At 48.1% G+C, this 15979-nt stretch overlaps 1 protein-coding gene across 3 annotated transcripts in view; it reads left to right on the forward strand.

The window, feature by feature from the left end:
* The window catches only part of Srgap3 (SLIT-ROBO Rho GTPase activating protein 3), a 230695-nt gene extending 221162 nt beyond the window's left edge, over window positions 1-9533 (forward strand). For all 3 annotated transcript variants that reach the window (XM_085840189.1, XM_021165145.3, XM_029478506.2), the window contains 2 exons: window positions 180-507; window positions 4318-9533. In XM_085840189.1, the coding sequence (XP_085696315.1) occupies window positions 180-507; window positions 4318-4731 (742 nt within the window). In that variant the 3' untranslated portion in view covers window positions 4732-9533. The remainder of the gene's footprint in view (window positions 1-179; window positions 508-4317) is intronic.
* The last annotated feature ends 6446 nt before the right edge of the window (window positions 9534-15979 follow it).

Here is a 15979-nt window from a genome sequence, read left to right on the forward strand (position 1 = left end):
GTGTCACAGGTCTGAGCCCGCCTTTTATTGCTAAAGTGTCCATTCTGGCTGAATGAGGCTTCACTGTGCTAGCTCCTCTAGATTCCTGTGTAGCTGTAGCTTGGGGGTTGGCTGGTACATTCTGAGACTGGCGAGGGTTGACTTCTGCCCCATACTTCCTGCCCCTGGCTCCTTTGCAGAGTGCGACTACGGTCCGACGGAGCAGCCATCCCCAGGCGCCGAAGTGGGGGCGACACACACAGCCCACCCCGGGGCTTGGGTCCCAGCATAGACACGCCACCCCGAGCTGCTGCCTGCCCCAGCAGCCCCCACAAAATCCCCCTCAGCCGGGGACGGATCGAGAGCCCTGAGAAGAGAAGGATGGCGACCTTCGGGAGCGCTGGCAGCATCAACTACCCTGACAAGAAGGCGCTGACAGAAGGGCTCTCCATGAGGTCGACTTGCGGCTCCACGCGACACAGCAGCCTAGGGGACCACAAGTCCCTGGAGGCTGAGGCCCTGGCAGAAGTAAGGGCCCCACAGAAGACACTTAGGCCAGTGAGACACCCAGTGGGACAGAGGGTGGGAAGTGCTGAGTGGGGACCACAGGGGCCTTGGTGGGACTTGAGACTGAGTCAGACAAGACATTGAGTTGGCTTCCTTTCCATGCCACTAGCTATGGCCCTTGGAAAGACTGGAAGACTCCCCAGTGTTCAGGCTGGAGAGAGGGTAGCTGGGTTATGGGACTGGGGCAATGGTAGCCCTCTCCCTGAGATGCTATGATTAAGTCCGTGTATCCATGCATGTATCTATCCATGTATACATGCATGCATCCGTCCTTTGTTCATGACTCTATTGATTTAGTGATGAATCTTGACTGGGCATCTGTTGGGTGACATCCATCACCTTCGATGAAGTACAGTGGAGACCTGATGTACTTTGGCCCTGCCCATGTGAACTTAGAGTTAAAGAGAACTGCCAACACGAAATGGCAGCTAGGCTGGGTGTCTTTAGTAAGTGGGGGGAGGGGTTACATCATATTTTGAGAGTCTACAGTTTAGAAGTAATGCACTGGGAGGAGATGGACAGGACTGAATAGTAGAAGCAGAATGGAAGACTAGCTCAGGCTCTTCCAGAGTACTTCCTGTTCGTTTTTGTTTGTTTTTTGTGTTTGTTTTTGTTTTTTGTTTGATTTTTTTCCCCCCACTGGCCAGATGAACAGCACCATGCATTGTTTACCAGTTCACGTCACTGGTCATGTCTAGTTTGGACATTGCATTCCCAGATGTCTCCATTGTTATTGCCCTAGCTGTAATTTGGGGCAGCGGTCCATTACATGCCTCTCTTGATGCTGTCTCTCACTTAAGAGATAACAGGGCCCAAGAGACCCTGCAGGCTGGGGGGAAATCTCTTGTGCTGATGGCCTTTGAGTACCATTCAGAAGGGGTTGAGGTAAGCCTGTGAGCTTCTGAGCGAGTCCTTACAAGAGTTCAGGGAAGATCCTCAGAGAATCCCCTGACTGGAAGCAATGCACCACCAGCTAGAACTCCACACGTGGCCTCTACCTCATGTACTGATGCCTACCTCCAGAGAGTACTTGGGGTCAGCTGGCTTGAGGTCCCTTACATGGACACTCAAATGTAGTCTGGGGCACCGTGTCTAGCACATCGCAGACTGCTATGAGATACCTGTGGGGTATTCTGCAGTTAGCATCATTTATGCGGTGGTACTCTAAGTAGAAATGTATATTGACAAGACATTTTAGAGCTTTGCAATAGTTTGTTGAGCACTGTGGATCTCCAGCAAGAACAGAGTGTATTCCATTGCCAGACTTTAGTTTTATTTGGGGAGCACTTCGTCAGCCTAGTCTAAGAAATACACTCAGCTATCCTATGCACGCCCACTCTAACTGGATAGTGCTTTTCACCAGTGGAAGTGAAACTGAAGCTCACGGGAAACTGTGGAAACAGTCAAGAAGACGCTGGCCAGCTACTTGTTCAACTTTATTTCTGAGTCAAAGGGGAGGTGGTATGGAGAACCTCAAATAGTAGATGGATTCACCCTAGATTCTCTGGTCTCCAAATGCCCTGAACAATGTAGAATTGAAGTTCTGGTAATGAGGCTGCTATGGAAATGTGCAACACTGTCATCTGAAGTGGGGAGGAAGTGACAAATGAGGACCTTCCCCACGGTGTCCCTCAGTCCCCAGTGCCTCTCTGCAGCTTCACCTGGCAGACTTACGCATTCCTCATCAGACTAATGCAAGGCTGCAGCCTAAACCCTTCAGCCCACCTTTCGCTGAGCTTTCTGTCTTTCCCGTTTACACTCTACCGGGGATGGGGAGATGAGAAAATTGCATCTTAGTTATTGACACTTTTATCTTTCAGCTCCCATTACATTAGAGCAAACAAAGGGGATTGTGGGGACAATAGGAGACTAAGTCCCAGAACAGTGGTGGAGGCTGGGGTGACCCTGTACAATACATAGGGAGAAGAGCCCTGCCTGCGGAGTCACTTACAACTGAGCCTCTGAATAAAGAAACTCCCAAAGATTCCTTCTTAAAATTGCCAGCATGGCATGCAAAGAGTTAATCATAAAGGGGAGGCATAAAACTGGTTTTAGTCACTAGCAGGATATAGAGAGCAAATGGGATAGACTTGCACAGTGAGGTGAGCAAGAGGCTGGCTGGGGAAACTTTGGAGTCTGGCAGGAAGGAGGATGCCTGCAGATCCAAGGAGAGCATGAAGAACGCTGGTGGGTAGAGGCCTCTTCAGTATCTCCAGGCTCCAGCCCCATCTGTCTCCCCAGAGCCATGCATTTCTTCCAGGGCTGGCCTCAGACTGCTTAAGAACAAGTATCCCTTAGCAGCCAGCATGGCTCAGATTGCACATGGCACCTGCAAGTGGTTTTAAGACAGGTCCCTTGTGCTCTCCGTGGGTTCTGGGTCAGATCAGCTTGGATACGGAAGCAGCCCCATTAAAAGCCCCACGAACAAGGACATGAACTCTGAGGAGTTGGATGACCACTGTCTGGCAATTGGCAGAGCTTCCTCCTATCCATCCTCTCACTGCATCTTCCCAGTGAGTGTGGGCTTCCAACAGATGGGTGGGCTGCAGTTCCGAGTGGCTGGTGTCTGCCCAGTTTGCTCAGCTTCTAGTCAGTGCTGCCTTCAGCCCTAGCCCTGCCCTGGATTGGTAGACAAAGAGCTCACTCAGGTGTGCCACAGCTCTGACTCCTGAGGTACTCTCTTTTTAATGAGGCTGCCATCTACATTTTCCCACACGAGCCTTTTAGATCATAATACTGGGAGGAAAGCGGTCTTCCTGTCATTCTAGGATGCACGGTATATGTTCTGTAGAGAGTCATTTCCCTTTGGGCAATGATTTTTTTTTTAACTTTTAAAACTGGTATACAGTTATATAATTCTGTAGGGTGGAGTATGAATTCTCTCGATATCCATATGTGTTAAAATGTAAGACTTTATTTTTTTTTCCATTTGATTTCATGTGTGGGTGTTTTGCCTGCATGGATGTCTGTAGACCACATGTGCACAGTGCCCACAGAGGCAGGTGAGGTACAGCACGTTGTAAGCTACTGTGTGGGTGCTGGGAATTGAACCTGGGATCTTTGGGAAAGTAGCCTCTTTCCTTAACCACTAAGCCATCTTTCTACCTCTAAGATGAAGGACTTTTAGTAAAACAAAAGAACAACAATAACACAATGGCTAGGGCAGAGACCCGGGAGCCAGACTGCCTGGGTTCTGACTTGCATTGTCTTGTTATTTAGCTGTGTGACCCTGGGCAAGGGACTTGACTAGACTGAGCTTCAGTTTCCTTATGCGTGTAATAGTTGTCTCTACCTTATCGATAAATTATTCAAAACTTTGGATAAGTGTTCAGCATTAGGTATCATTGAAGTGGGGACTGTTATTACTGTTTCTGAGTGCTTGCTATGTGCCAGGTGCCATGCAAGGTCCCGATCATTTTATATATCCATCAACCCTCTGAGGAAAGGATTATAATTGTCTGCAGTTTGCCAGTGAGAATTCTCAGGCTCAGAGAGGTCAATGCAGCCCCATAACAAGGCGGTAGTAGAGTCAGTTTTTTGACTGAATGTTGTCTGCCTGCCATAACTTGATCTGCCTTTATGAAGGTGACTTCCTATTCAGGGCAGGCACAGGGAATGCTCACGCTGGTTCCCTGAGTTGGTTGCAAGACGCCCTTGGGGTCTGATCTCCCTCTGGGCCATAGGGCTTCCAGAAAACATCCTCTGGAAAGTCTTGAACTGGCTAGCAGTTCTGAAGACACTGTGTTGACCAGAGCCCTCTCTGCCCCCTAGGACATCGAGAAGACCATGAGCACCGCTCTGCATGAGTTGCGGGAACTTGAGAGACAGAACACTGTCAAGCAGGCACCAGATGTGGTGCTGGACACCCTGGAGCCCCTGAAGAATCCACCAGGCCCCATCAGCTCAGAGCCCGCCAGCCCCCTGCATACCATTGTCATCCGAGACCCTGATGCTGCTATGCGCCGAAGCAGCAGCTCATCGACAGAGATGATGACCACCTTCAAGCCAGCCCTGTCAGCTCGCCTGGCTGGTGCCCAGCTGCGTCCGCCCCCCATGCGTCCGGTCAGACCTGTGGTCCAGCACCGATCCAGCAGCAGCAGCAGCTCAGGTGTGGGCAGCCCGGCAGTGACACCTACGGAGAAGATGTTTCCTAATAGCTCCTCGGACAAGTCTGGCACCATGTGACCTGCAGGACTGGTGACACTGCCATGGCCCACTGCAGCACACCAAGGCCTAGGGTGGCCTCAGTGGCTTCCACTAGCTTCCCAGGGATCTCCTGGCCTTGGAGGGCAGATCCTGGAAGGTCAGCCTGGGAGGGTGTATGTCTGTGGAGAGCAGAGGCCCAGGCGTTAGCTGCAACTCCCGCTCAGCCATGTGAATGCCACAGACCTCTTGTGGGCAAACAGACATGCCAAGGAATGCTGGAGCAAGATCAGTCCCAAGGACAGTGGTTCCTAAGATTGAGGCAGATGCTTACCAGCTTCTCATATTGTCACTGGAAAATTATTCTCTCGATATTCTCTACATACGTATATATGTGTGTGTATATAAATACACGCATATATACGCATATGTGTACGTATGTGTCTGTAGGTGTGTGTATATATATATATTTATGCATCTATATACATATACTAGAGAGCTGGACATACACACATGCTAACTGTATATAGACGCTCCTTTTTTTTTTCTTTTTATGAAACTTAGATTTACCTCAGACCCATGCCACCAAACATCTCCCACTCTTACTTGGTGGGATTTGCAGGGACTTCTCTGGGAGAACTTAGAGGCCCCACAGTAACTGCGAACGAAGCAATATACCACTAACCTGCAGAGACACAAAACCAGAAACAGTCTCCAGCTGTCTCCAGAAGTCGTGGCCTTCCAGAACAGTCTGCCCCTCAAGGAAGGGTGGGGCAGGCAGTACCCCCAAGCAGGCTGCCCCTAAAGGTGGGGAACCCTTCATAGAAAACCCTTCACCCACCCCCCTAGAGACCCTGCCCTGTCATCGGAGGCCAAAGGTCAACTGTACCCCCAGAAGGCACAGGGGAAGTTGGTGTGAAGACCCTTGAGTTTGTATGCTGACTCAGGATGGTGAGATGCTGTGGTTGGGGGTGTGGGGGAGAACAGGAGGAAACAAACCAAACCCAAAACAGTAGTATGGAGTAGTTCAAACCCTACCCGTGCTGTAGGGACAGATCTGTGCTGACTGTACAAGTTTTACTTCTCTCATCTTCAAAATATTTCATGGTTTTTTTCCTCCTCGTTCTACTGATTACGCTTTGTCAGATTTGGAACTAAATGGGCAAGGAGGCATTCGGTCACATCATATCTGTTTGAGAGCAGTCCACACTCTGCTCCCCGCTGGAGCCTCCAGTGCCCAGCCATCCCTTGGCCTCCATCCTAGGAGGACTGGGCTAGGAAGCACCGTAGGCTGGGATGCTATGAAAATGGCAGTGCTCCTCACCCTCCTTCCCCTCCTCTTCTTCCGTTCCTTCTAAAGCAGTTAATGTAGACAAACATGGTGGTAGAAACAAGGTACGTGATTCTGCAGTGTCACAACAGCCTTCTGCATGGCTCTTGTTTGATTCTGTTTTACCTACTTTTTTTTGTTGTCTCCATTTTCCAGATATTTCCAGAATTGTTGGATAATGCGCCACAGGCAAATCTAATCCTAGTGGGACCATTTCTACTCTCCTTCTGCATGCCAAACCAACCAAGGATCTTTTCCTCCTCCTCCTCCTCTTCTCTCTCTCTCTCTCTCTCACACACACACACACACACACACACTGAAAACACACACACACTGAACACACACACACACACACACACACACACATACACACACTGGCTGGTTCTCTGCCTACCTCCAAGTTTTACAATCCATAATCTGGAATCTGTGTCACAGCCCCCACAGGAGCCCTGTGACCCATAGCTACACCACTCCTGTCACCTACAGATGCTTTGAAGTGCCATCCTTGGCATTTCTTCCCTTTGGGTTTACTTCCACCATTTCTTGGGTCCTCCATTTAAAGGAATCTTGACCACTTCCCTAGGGAGGGACCTAGTGAGTCACTGGTCCTTGAGTGTGGGGAGGATCACCCATTCTGCCTTGCCTGTAGGATCAGCACTTGAGTACACTGTGGAATAAAGAATGGGCTCCAAATGAGAATGCCAGGAAGATGCCCGAGCCATCAAGCCTCCCTTCCCTCTCAACTCCTGCTGTGATGGGCCCTCTGTTTTTGAGCACATAAAGATATCTCCATTTTATAGTTGAAGACAGTAAGGCCTGGGGGCGGGAGGACTGGGACCTGCACAAGATATGCCAGATGGCCTAGTGGGCTGCATCAGGCTCAGGAAGCCCTCATTTCCAGGAATCTGCTATCTCTGCTATGCATCCGGGAGATAAGACTTCTCTTTTGTATCCCAGGGCTATTTCCAGATTTTTAAGTCCACTCACCTCCCAGGCAAAAATGCAATATTCTCTGCCTGGATACCAGATAGAAGCAAAATTGAGTTTACAAATCTAGTACCTGACGCACCTATTGCCAGTTACGCTGTGTAGATTTGTCTCTGGGTTGACTTATTTCATTTTCCTTACTGCCTCTCCCCAAATGTCCCAAGAGCAGAGCCTCAGCTGTTTTCCTTAAGCATCTATCTTTCCCCCATTGGCAAGTGGCTGATGAATTCACATTTAGGGAAGCACACACACAGATGGCAGATGAGTCCCCAGCTCTTCCAACCCCCAATCTGAGCTTTGATGCAGAACAAATGGAAAAGCACTGTCCACCCCCATCCCCAACACACTTCTTCATCTGGTCCCCTTGCATGTCTCAGCCACCCCCAGGTCCCAACTCAGTCCCAACTCAGTCCCATCGGTGTCTATCTAGTGTGAGCATCTCCCTTCTGACTCCTGCCTGTTTTTAGTCCACTATATATTGCTGTATTTGTTAAATGCTGGAAAGTAACTGTTAAAATGTGAAACTGTAATTTTTTAAAATGAAGGCTACAATTACATTATAGCCATTGCCACTCACCAAATCTTTGCACTTAGTAGATAGATCGATGTAAAAACAAATACCAGAAACCTAATTGTACAGTGATTGGGGTGGGGGGTGTAGTAACATAGTTAGTAGTCCTCAATATAGCCAAGCGTACAAGGGGAAGTGGTGTCTACCAATGTTCATCACCATTATTGAGAGCTGTACTGATCAGTTAGTTTATAACGGGCATTTTAAAATTTTTTATTTTGGCTTCATGGAATGATTTCCTAACCTCCAACTTACCCCGAGGTCAAGCCTTTTGTCTTTATGTATAACTCGTGTTCAGTCTGTTTTAGGAATGAACCAGCAAGATGTTCATTTAATTAAAACTGACCAAAGACAATTAATTCCTGGTCTAGTTTCCTGGGCACCGTGTGGCCCAGTTGCCACTAAAGACCTTTCTCCGATCAATTTGAGAACAAGCCGAGCTTCCAACCCGACTCACCCTCCCTGTCCTCCTTCTCTTTGTCCTCGTCGAGCTGCTCTGAGCTATGGGATCCTGTGAACAACTGTCGTTTTCCTTCTCTTCAGTGCTAACTTCTCACCTTGAAGCGCCTTTTGAACCCCCCGGACAGAGCACACAACTGGAGGGAATTGTGGACGTGGGAATTAAGATGAGGGAGTCTTTTCTCTGAAGTCACTAAACTGGGGATCAGGAGGGAAACGGATTCCTAAGGAATGGAAAGGTTTATATCCAATGAAGAAATCAAATCGGAGTGGGAAGAGACACAGGGAAATGGAGCCATCCGTTGGCTACTGGCTGGAACCAGCAGTTCAGAGATCTGCCTTATAAACACTTTAGACTGGTGTGTGGTACGCAAGGGGAGCTGGTGGGAGAGAAGCCTGTCCAGATGTTCCCTTCCTTGGCATCTCCTAGAGTGCCTTGTTGGGTGCATCCCTTTCTTATTCAGGAGGCATGGATGCAGAGGATATATCGTGACTTGGTACTTGGTCATCATTGGGTGGCCAGCGCACATACATTTGGAACGAGTGCTGAAAAACTCTCCAAGGACTAACACAACAGCCCTCCCTCTCAGCCTTTCTGTTTCTAACTTTTCCTCTTCCAGATGGTTCCACACTAGAGCAAACGCCTCATTCTTCTGAAAAACCCAGAAAGAGGTGGAGTGGGGTGTCATTTCTAGCTGCGGTAGTGGGTCCTGTCGTACTGGGAGGGAAAGGCGTGACAGGGGAGGAGAAGGCAGAAAGGGGTGAACCAAGGCATTGCTTAGCTGATTTTCTGCTGTGCAGAGCTAAGGCTGACAGTTCGTGTCCACTTCCCTGGGGTTCTCTGGGGTCTCTTCTCCACTGAGATGAATGCCAAGTGGAGAATTCCACATACTCCAAGCTACCCATGGGAACGGCCAGAAGGGACTTCACTGTCAGTCCGAGACCTCCTGACCTCTTAAAGCTGATCTGCCAGCATACTGTTGTCCCATCCTTTGGGACTGGCCAAATGGCTATTGCAGTCCTTTGCTGACAACTCCTTTCTGTGCAAACTGTCCCAGGCAAATCACAAAGCTGTTCCTTAAAGTGGAACCGCCAGATTGCACTTTCCTTCCGTGATGGAAGTGGGTCGAGGCTAGCTCTGCTGCCCAGGCCCTCGTTCCAGGCAGTGTGACTGTTTACATGGTTTGGCAATAGGTTTGCTTCTGATTGCTTCAGAGTGGCTGGTCTGTTTTGTTTGCTTTGCTTTCTTTCTTCCCCCAAATTATGACAGGAAAAACAAACTGAAACCACCCTAGGAAATTGCTGGTTGCCTGTCCCCATGTGATGCTAACTGTTGCCCTCTTCTGGGTATCATTTCTCTACCTTATGACCAAAATGCCCGTCCTATAGAGTGTCTGATTGGATCCTCTGTTGCGTATTCTGATGGTGCCTGCTGGTTTGATGTGGAGCTATCCTGTGAAATAAAACAGCTTAACTTTTTCTCAAACATATTCTGTGGTTGTTTACAAGCATAACGACACACCCGGGGGAGTGGCCTTCTTCTCCTTCAGTCCACTCTGTCTGTACACCTCTTCCATCAGACTCCCTGAAAACACTCCAGTGTTGCAGGATATCTGATCCCTTTGTGAACACTGAGGTTGTGTTCTTTACTGAAGAGTGAACAACTCTGTTTCCAGTTGTGGTGCGGCTCAGCACTTACCACCCACCTTTAATCCTATCTTTTTATGTGCCTGGAATACAGACACACATACAGGACTTAGTACACACCTTTAATCCCAAACAATGAAAGTTAGTTTGTAGGAGGAGGCACTTGTTTGAAAGTGATGTCTAATTGAGTGACAAAGTGATGAATTAGAGAAAGTTTTGACACCTTTGGATATGCCCAACTCTCAGGAGAAGAGAGGAAACAGACGCCAGTTAAAGGAGCAGTGGTTTGCACAACGAAGGTTAGCCGCAGAAGTGGAGGATTGAGGATTTGAACCACTTGTTTGCCAAGTCGTGCACTTTTCATGTGCCTCACGCCTACTTTCACTGTATCCTCACGGCCTCAAGGCTGGGTCAGGTGTCCTTATCTACAAAGTGTCTTTCAGCCACCTGCTGCAGACTTCAGGGCCTGAAGTGCCCTCTGGTGGATCTTCATGTAAGTCTCTGTGCATGGGTCTTTTCCACAACCCCAGTGACTACCACAACCCACTGTGTGGTGACTTCTGCTAAGCCAGGCTCTTCGGCTATGGAACCTTCTAGAAGTCCACATTCTAATACACATTCTGCAATCCATTTACCTGTCATAGCAACCATGCTCATCTTGGAACCCCAAATTAGAAGCCTGTCATCCAACAAGTATCTTTTTATGTGCCTGGCCCCAAGTTAGCTGCTGGGGACACAGGTGGATGAGTCCCAGTTTCTATCCTCCAGCTCTGAAACCGCTCACAGCCTGATTGTATAAAACGATCACCAACCAGTCAGTTCCAACTTAACAGATAACAGAACTGCACCTCTAACTCTGAGGCACAACATTTGCACCAAGGGCAAACTTCAGCTATTCAACTGCTTGACTGGCAAGGACGCACAATGTATGGCTGAAATGTTTGCGTCAGACTCAAATCTGTTTAATAAACTGGTTTGTGAATGGCAAAACTCTCCAACCCATGCAGCCCCAAGCAAGAGAATGTGTTAGCCTCCCTATTAGATACCCCAGACTGGGACTATCTTCAAGTTTGGATTGAGGCAAGGATGAGATAAGCATTGTCTTGGGCTATTCTCAAGTCATTTCTTTGAGCTATTTCTCACCACAACCTGTCTCATACAATGGATACTGGATGATGCTAAAAGTTTGCACTACCAAACGTCTTGAGACGGACTGATCGTCCATCCTTAAAATTGAGCCAGAGGCCAACCCTAAAGTAGCTCGAGTTGGGCAGACAGCTATAAGTAGGAATAGGAATACCTAATGACCCTTAGTTACAACGGTACTGTCATCCCTCTTCAGACTGTATCAACGAAGAATAGCTTCCCATAAGAGATTAGGAGAGGGGATGTGCATACCCTGGGGGCCTGTGAGTAATAAGAAACAGTGATGGCTTTCTGTTCCACTCAAAGCGAGGGTAGCGCTTACACAGCAGTCACTAACTGACTCAGTCAAATGCTCAGTCAAATACACTAAACTTTCCCACCTACCAGTGATGACATCCATCAAGTGGGTGTTGTGTGCTGAGTGCTTCACATGCCCTGGATCCATACTGGTACCCACCATGGTAAATTCTGTCCCTCTACTTTACAGTCGAGGGGACTGGCGCTCTCTACTAGGATTCCTCAGTATCATTTCTGCTGCCCCGCTTGCTGCAGGACACAGTTCCCAGGATTCTGTGATCACCGTGTGCCTGATCATTGGGAGGTCTGGTTACTCTGATAGCCACGTAAGGAGTTAAGTCTGTCCCAGCTTCTTCTCGGGGGAATATATCTATCATTGATTGATTTCCATTAAATGCTGATATTGAGAACAATTCTAATTAACTCTCTACATTTGTGCCGTGTTGGCCTTTACTACTGTAGGAACACTTTCTGTTCTCTCATTTTTTTTTTCTACTCTGGCTCTCCACCAAGCATATAGGTTTGCATTAGGTAGGATAGTGAATATATGAGACAGGAAGCTAAAGGCAAGGAGAGGATTCAGACCCAAGTCTCAAGTCCAGGTGGAGGATGTATCCTAGCACAACTACTTTTCTTATATAACCCAGGACCACCTGCCCAGGGGTGGCTCCTCCCCCAGTGGGCTGGGTCCTCCTAAATCAATCCTTAATCAAGAAAATACCTTATAGACTCGCCTACAGGCTGCCTCCGTTGACTTCCCTCTTCCCAGGTAACTCTAGCTTATGTTGACAAAAGTTGACAAAAACAAACCAACAAACAAAACCAAACCTGTACTGGCTGGTTTTGTGTCAACTTGACACAAGCTGGAATTATCACAGAGAAAGGAGCTTCAGTTGGGGAAGTGCCTCCATGAGATCCAGCTGTGGGGCATTTTCTCAATTAGTGACGGGGGGAGGGTGGTGCCATCCCTGGGCTGGTAGTCTTGGGTTCTATAAGAAAGTAGGCTGAGCATGCCAGGGGAAGCAAGCCAGTAAAGAACATCCCTCCATGGCCTCTGCCTCAGTTCCTGCTTCCTGATCTGCTTGAGTTCCAGTTCTGATTTCTTTTAGTGATGAACAGCAATGTGGAAGTGTAAGCTGAACAAACCCTTTCCTCCCCAACTTGTTTCTTGGTCATGATATTTGTGCAGGAATAAAAACCCTGACTAAGACAAAACCTAACTGGAACCAGGAGAAGAGAGGCCTCTGGCTCTCCTAACACTTGTCCCCCTCAGCCCTCAGCCCTCTCTCACATGTACACCAAACATAGCCACTGCACTCTTCTACAGCCCCTGCATGCAGATTGATGAGATTCTGTCAAGAATATATATGCAAAGGTTCTGAATGTAAATCTCAGCCTTGATGGACATCAGTGAATGACCTTGACACGGGGCACATAACGTAATACAGCCTGCCTTTGTTAGGAATCTGTGGCTAAGAAGCGGCTGTGTGGGTCTCACAAAGCCATTTGAAAGGACAACCTGTAACACACACAGTCTATCCAAATGCTACTGTGTGGCCCTGGTGACTGTCACCTGCCTCACCTCTGTGCTCTGTGGAAAGGAAGAACAAGCTGCAGGACTTCTAATGATTGGCTGCTTCACACTTATTTCAAAGAAAAAACTTTAGTCGAAATTCCACCACTTCGGGGCTGGAGAGATGGCTCAGTGGGTAAGTGCACTGACTGCTCTTCCAGAGGTCCTGAGTTCAATTCCCAGCAACCACATGGTGGCTGACAACCATCTGGAATGGGATCTGATGTCCTCTTCTGGTGTGTCTGAAGACAGCTACAGTGTACTCACATACATAAAATAAATGGATAAGTCTTTTTTTTAAAAAAAGAAATAAAAGAAATTCCACCATTTCCACTGGTCACTAACTGGAGTTAAGTCTCCTGCCCAGGCCAGCCTCAGCTTCCTTCCCTCTAAGACAAGAGACTAGACAGGCTGATTATTACTGCTTCCTGCTCTGAGTTCCCACTTGAGGTATGGGCAGAGGCTGCAGAATCCCAGAGGGAATGTCAATCATCCCTGCTCTGCCCAGCATGCTTTTTAAAGGGCATAGCCGGATACCCCAGTGACTTTGGAGAATGCTTTCAGTATCAGCCTTATCTCCTTACCCCAATGGACTGAGCCATAGATGGCCACTGACCCAAAGGGAAGTATGGTGGATAGGATAGTAACTCTGGCCCTTAGTGAGTTGAGCCAATAGATGGCCTTTTAAAGGAAGTTTTAGCAGAAGTTGCAAAACCCTGGGAAGTTAGCAGGAAGAACAAAAGATAAAAGACCACAATGACAGGGTCAGGGGTGGGGAGGTGGGATTTATGGACAACAAGAGACTGAAGTCATGAGGGGTGAGATGTGGCCCAGGAATAGCACAGCCCACATAAATCATTAATCAAGAAAATGCACCACAGGCTTGCCCAATCTGGTGGGGGACTTTTCTCAATTGAAGGTCTCTCTTTCCTGGCTCTTCGTGAGTTGAGCCAATAGAAGGCTTTTTAAAGGAAGTGTTAGCAGAAGTTACAAAATAAGGGTTGTAGGAAGGCCATGGTGGAGACCAGCACCTCTGAAAGCAAAGTCATGTGGATCTGGTATGAAAACAAATGACGTGTACCCACCCCACTGCCCTGAAATCCTTGGCGAGACCTCACCCTCCTCTTCTTGATATAACTTGAATAGGCATCTGTATCTTGTGATTAAAAGGACAAAGAAGGGACCAGAACAATGGCTCAGCAGCTAAAGGCCCTGACTACCTGAGTTGGATTTCCCAGGACCCACATGGCCAAAAGAGAAAATCATGACCCTCCAGAGTTGTCCTTTGATCTCTAGGCACATGTGGTAGCACACCAAGCCATACCCCTGTATATAAATAAATAAAATGAGAAAGGAAAGGGGGAAAGGAATGGTTGTAGTTGACGGTTTGAGCCTTACTGTGTTCTTTTCACAGCCCAAAGCTAACTAAGTAGTCCTTTCATCTAGCCTGCAAGGCAGCAGGTACCACTATTTCTCTGACTCGGTCAATGAATAAGCAGCCTGGAGAGGTTGGAAGGCCTCTATAAAGAGCTCAGGGTTGGGGACAGATTCAGACAGTATCACTCTGGAGCTGGTCTTGGCCTTTCTCCCTCAGAGCTGAGAACCAAACAAGATCATGTGGCCAGAACTTAGCAGAGGATACAACTCTTCTTGGACCAAAGATACAGGTGCTTGATGGTTCTATGCCAACGTGACACAAACTAGAGTCATTAAGGAAGAGGGACCATCAAGTGAGAAAATGCCCCACTAGATAGATTAGCCTGTGGTGCATTTTCTTGATTAATGATTGATGTGGGCTGTGCTATTCCTGGACTGATGGCCCTGGGCGTTGTAATAAAGAAGGCTGAGCAAGTCATAGGAGAAAGCCAGTCAGCAGTATGCCTCCATGGCTTCTGTATCAGTTTCTGCTTCTAGGTTCCTGCCTTGAGTTCCTGCCCTGACTTCCCTCAGGGATTGAGTGTGACCAGGGAGTGTAAGATGAAATAAACTATTTCTTCCCCGAGTTTGCTTTTGGTCACAGCATTTATCATAGCAATAGAAACTCTAATTCAATCAGCCTGTCTCTCCAACCTCTCTCCGGATCTCCCAGCCACTTTCCACGTAAGTCTTTGTCCCTCTTAGCTCAATGCGGCCTCTGCTCTGGCACAGTCTTTGGCCTGGGACACTCTTTCTCAGGGTCTCTGCCCTCAGCTTCTAGTCACTGCCTCAGAGAGCCTCGTCTGCCTACTTTGCCAAGGGAGGCCCTTTCCCCAGTCACCAGCCGGCGACAGGCTCTATTCTTTTTGTTAGTTACCATAAGAAGTGATTTTGTTGTAGCTGGGCGGTGGTGGCACACACCTTTAATCCCAGCACTTGGGAGGCAGGTGGATTTCTGAGTTCAAGGCCAGCCTTGTCTACAAAGTGAGTCCCAGGACAGCCAGGGCTACACAGAGAAACCCTGTCTTGGGAAGAAAAAAAAAAAAAAAAAAAAGATTTATTGTATTGTTTCTTCCTCCAACCTAGAAGGTAAGTCTGGGGATTTGTCTATTTTTTCCACACTGTCTCCAGGCAGAAGTCTGGTGCCCAGCACAGAGGAGAAGTTCCATAAATGTTAAGTATCTGCCCACACTGAAGGACCAAGTGCTGTTTCTGAATGGAATGACTATGGTTGCCAATACCAAGCACAGGTTTCTGGACTGGTTCTGAGAGCCCACTGTATGTGAAGTTAGTTTTCTTGTTACTGTCAAATGCCTATTAAGGGTTTCTCCTGGCTCCCAGTTGAAGGGTGCTCCCAGTCAGGGAGTCGGCAGTGATGAATACTAGTACAACCCAACTCTATAGGATGGTGCTGCCTCACACTAAGGGACTGTACACTCTGTCACAGGTACACCCGGAGGCTCAGCTTCTATGTGATTCCAGCTGTTGTCATGATGACCACATTAATCATTGCATTTGCCAGGTATGCTGTGAGTCCTGGGACACAGTCATGAGCAAATTGGATCCAGATGCCTGTGCACTGGACCTGTGCGCTGACCTCAAAACGAAGATCACAGGTGTGGGAGAAGGGACAGGGATTAACATCAGCTCAAAGCTGAGTGAGGTGACCACTTTGAGAAGAGGAATTCTCAGCTGGGTCAGACCACAATATCAAAGAAATGGGCCTGGATTTGGAGGGACACATAGGAAGTACATGTTGAAAGAACCTGGTGTGTGGGGTGTGTGTGTGTGTGTGTGTGTGTGTGTGTGGAGAATGGAAAAATCCAAAGAGGTTGGAACAGACAGAGAAAGATGTAAGAGACTA

The sequence above is a fragment of the Mus caroli genome, unplaced genomic scaffold, assembly GCF_978045245.1.
Source record: "Mus caroli unplaced genomic scaffold, Mus_caroli_1 scaffold_7, whole genome shotgun sequence".
NCBI classification, from domain to species: Eukaryota; Metazoa; Chordata; class Mammalia; order Rodentia; family Muridae; genus Mus; species Mus caroli.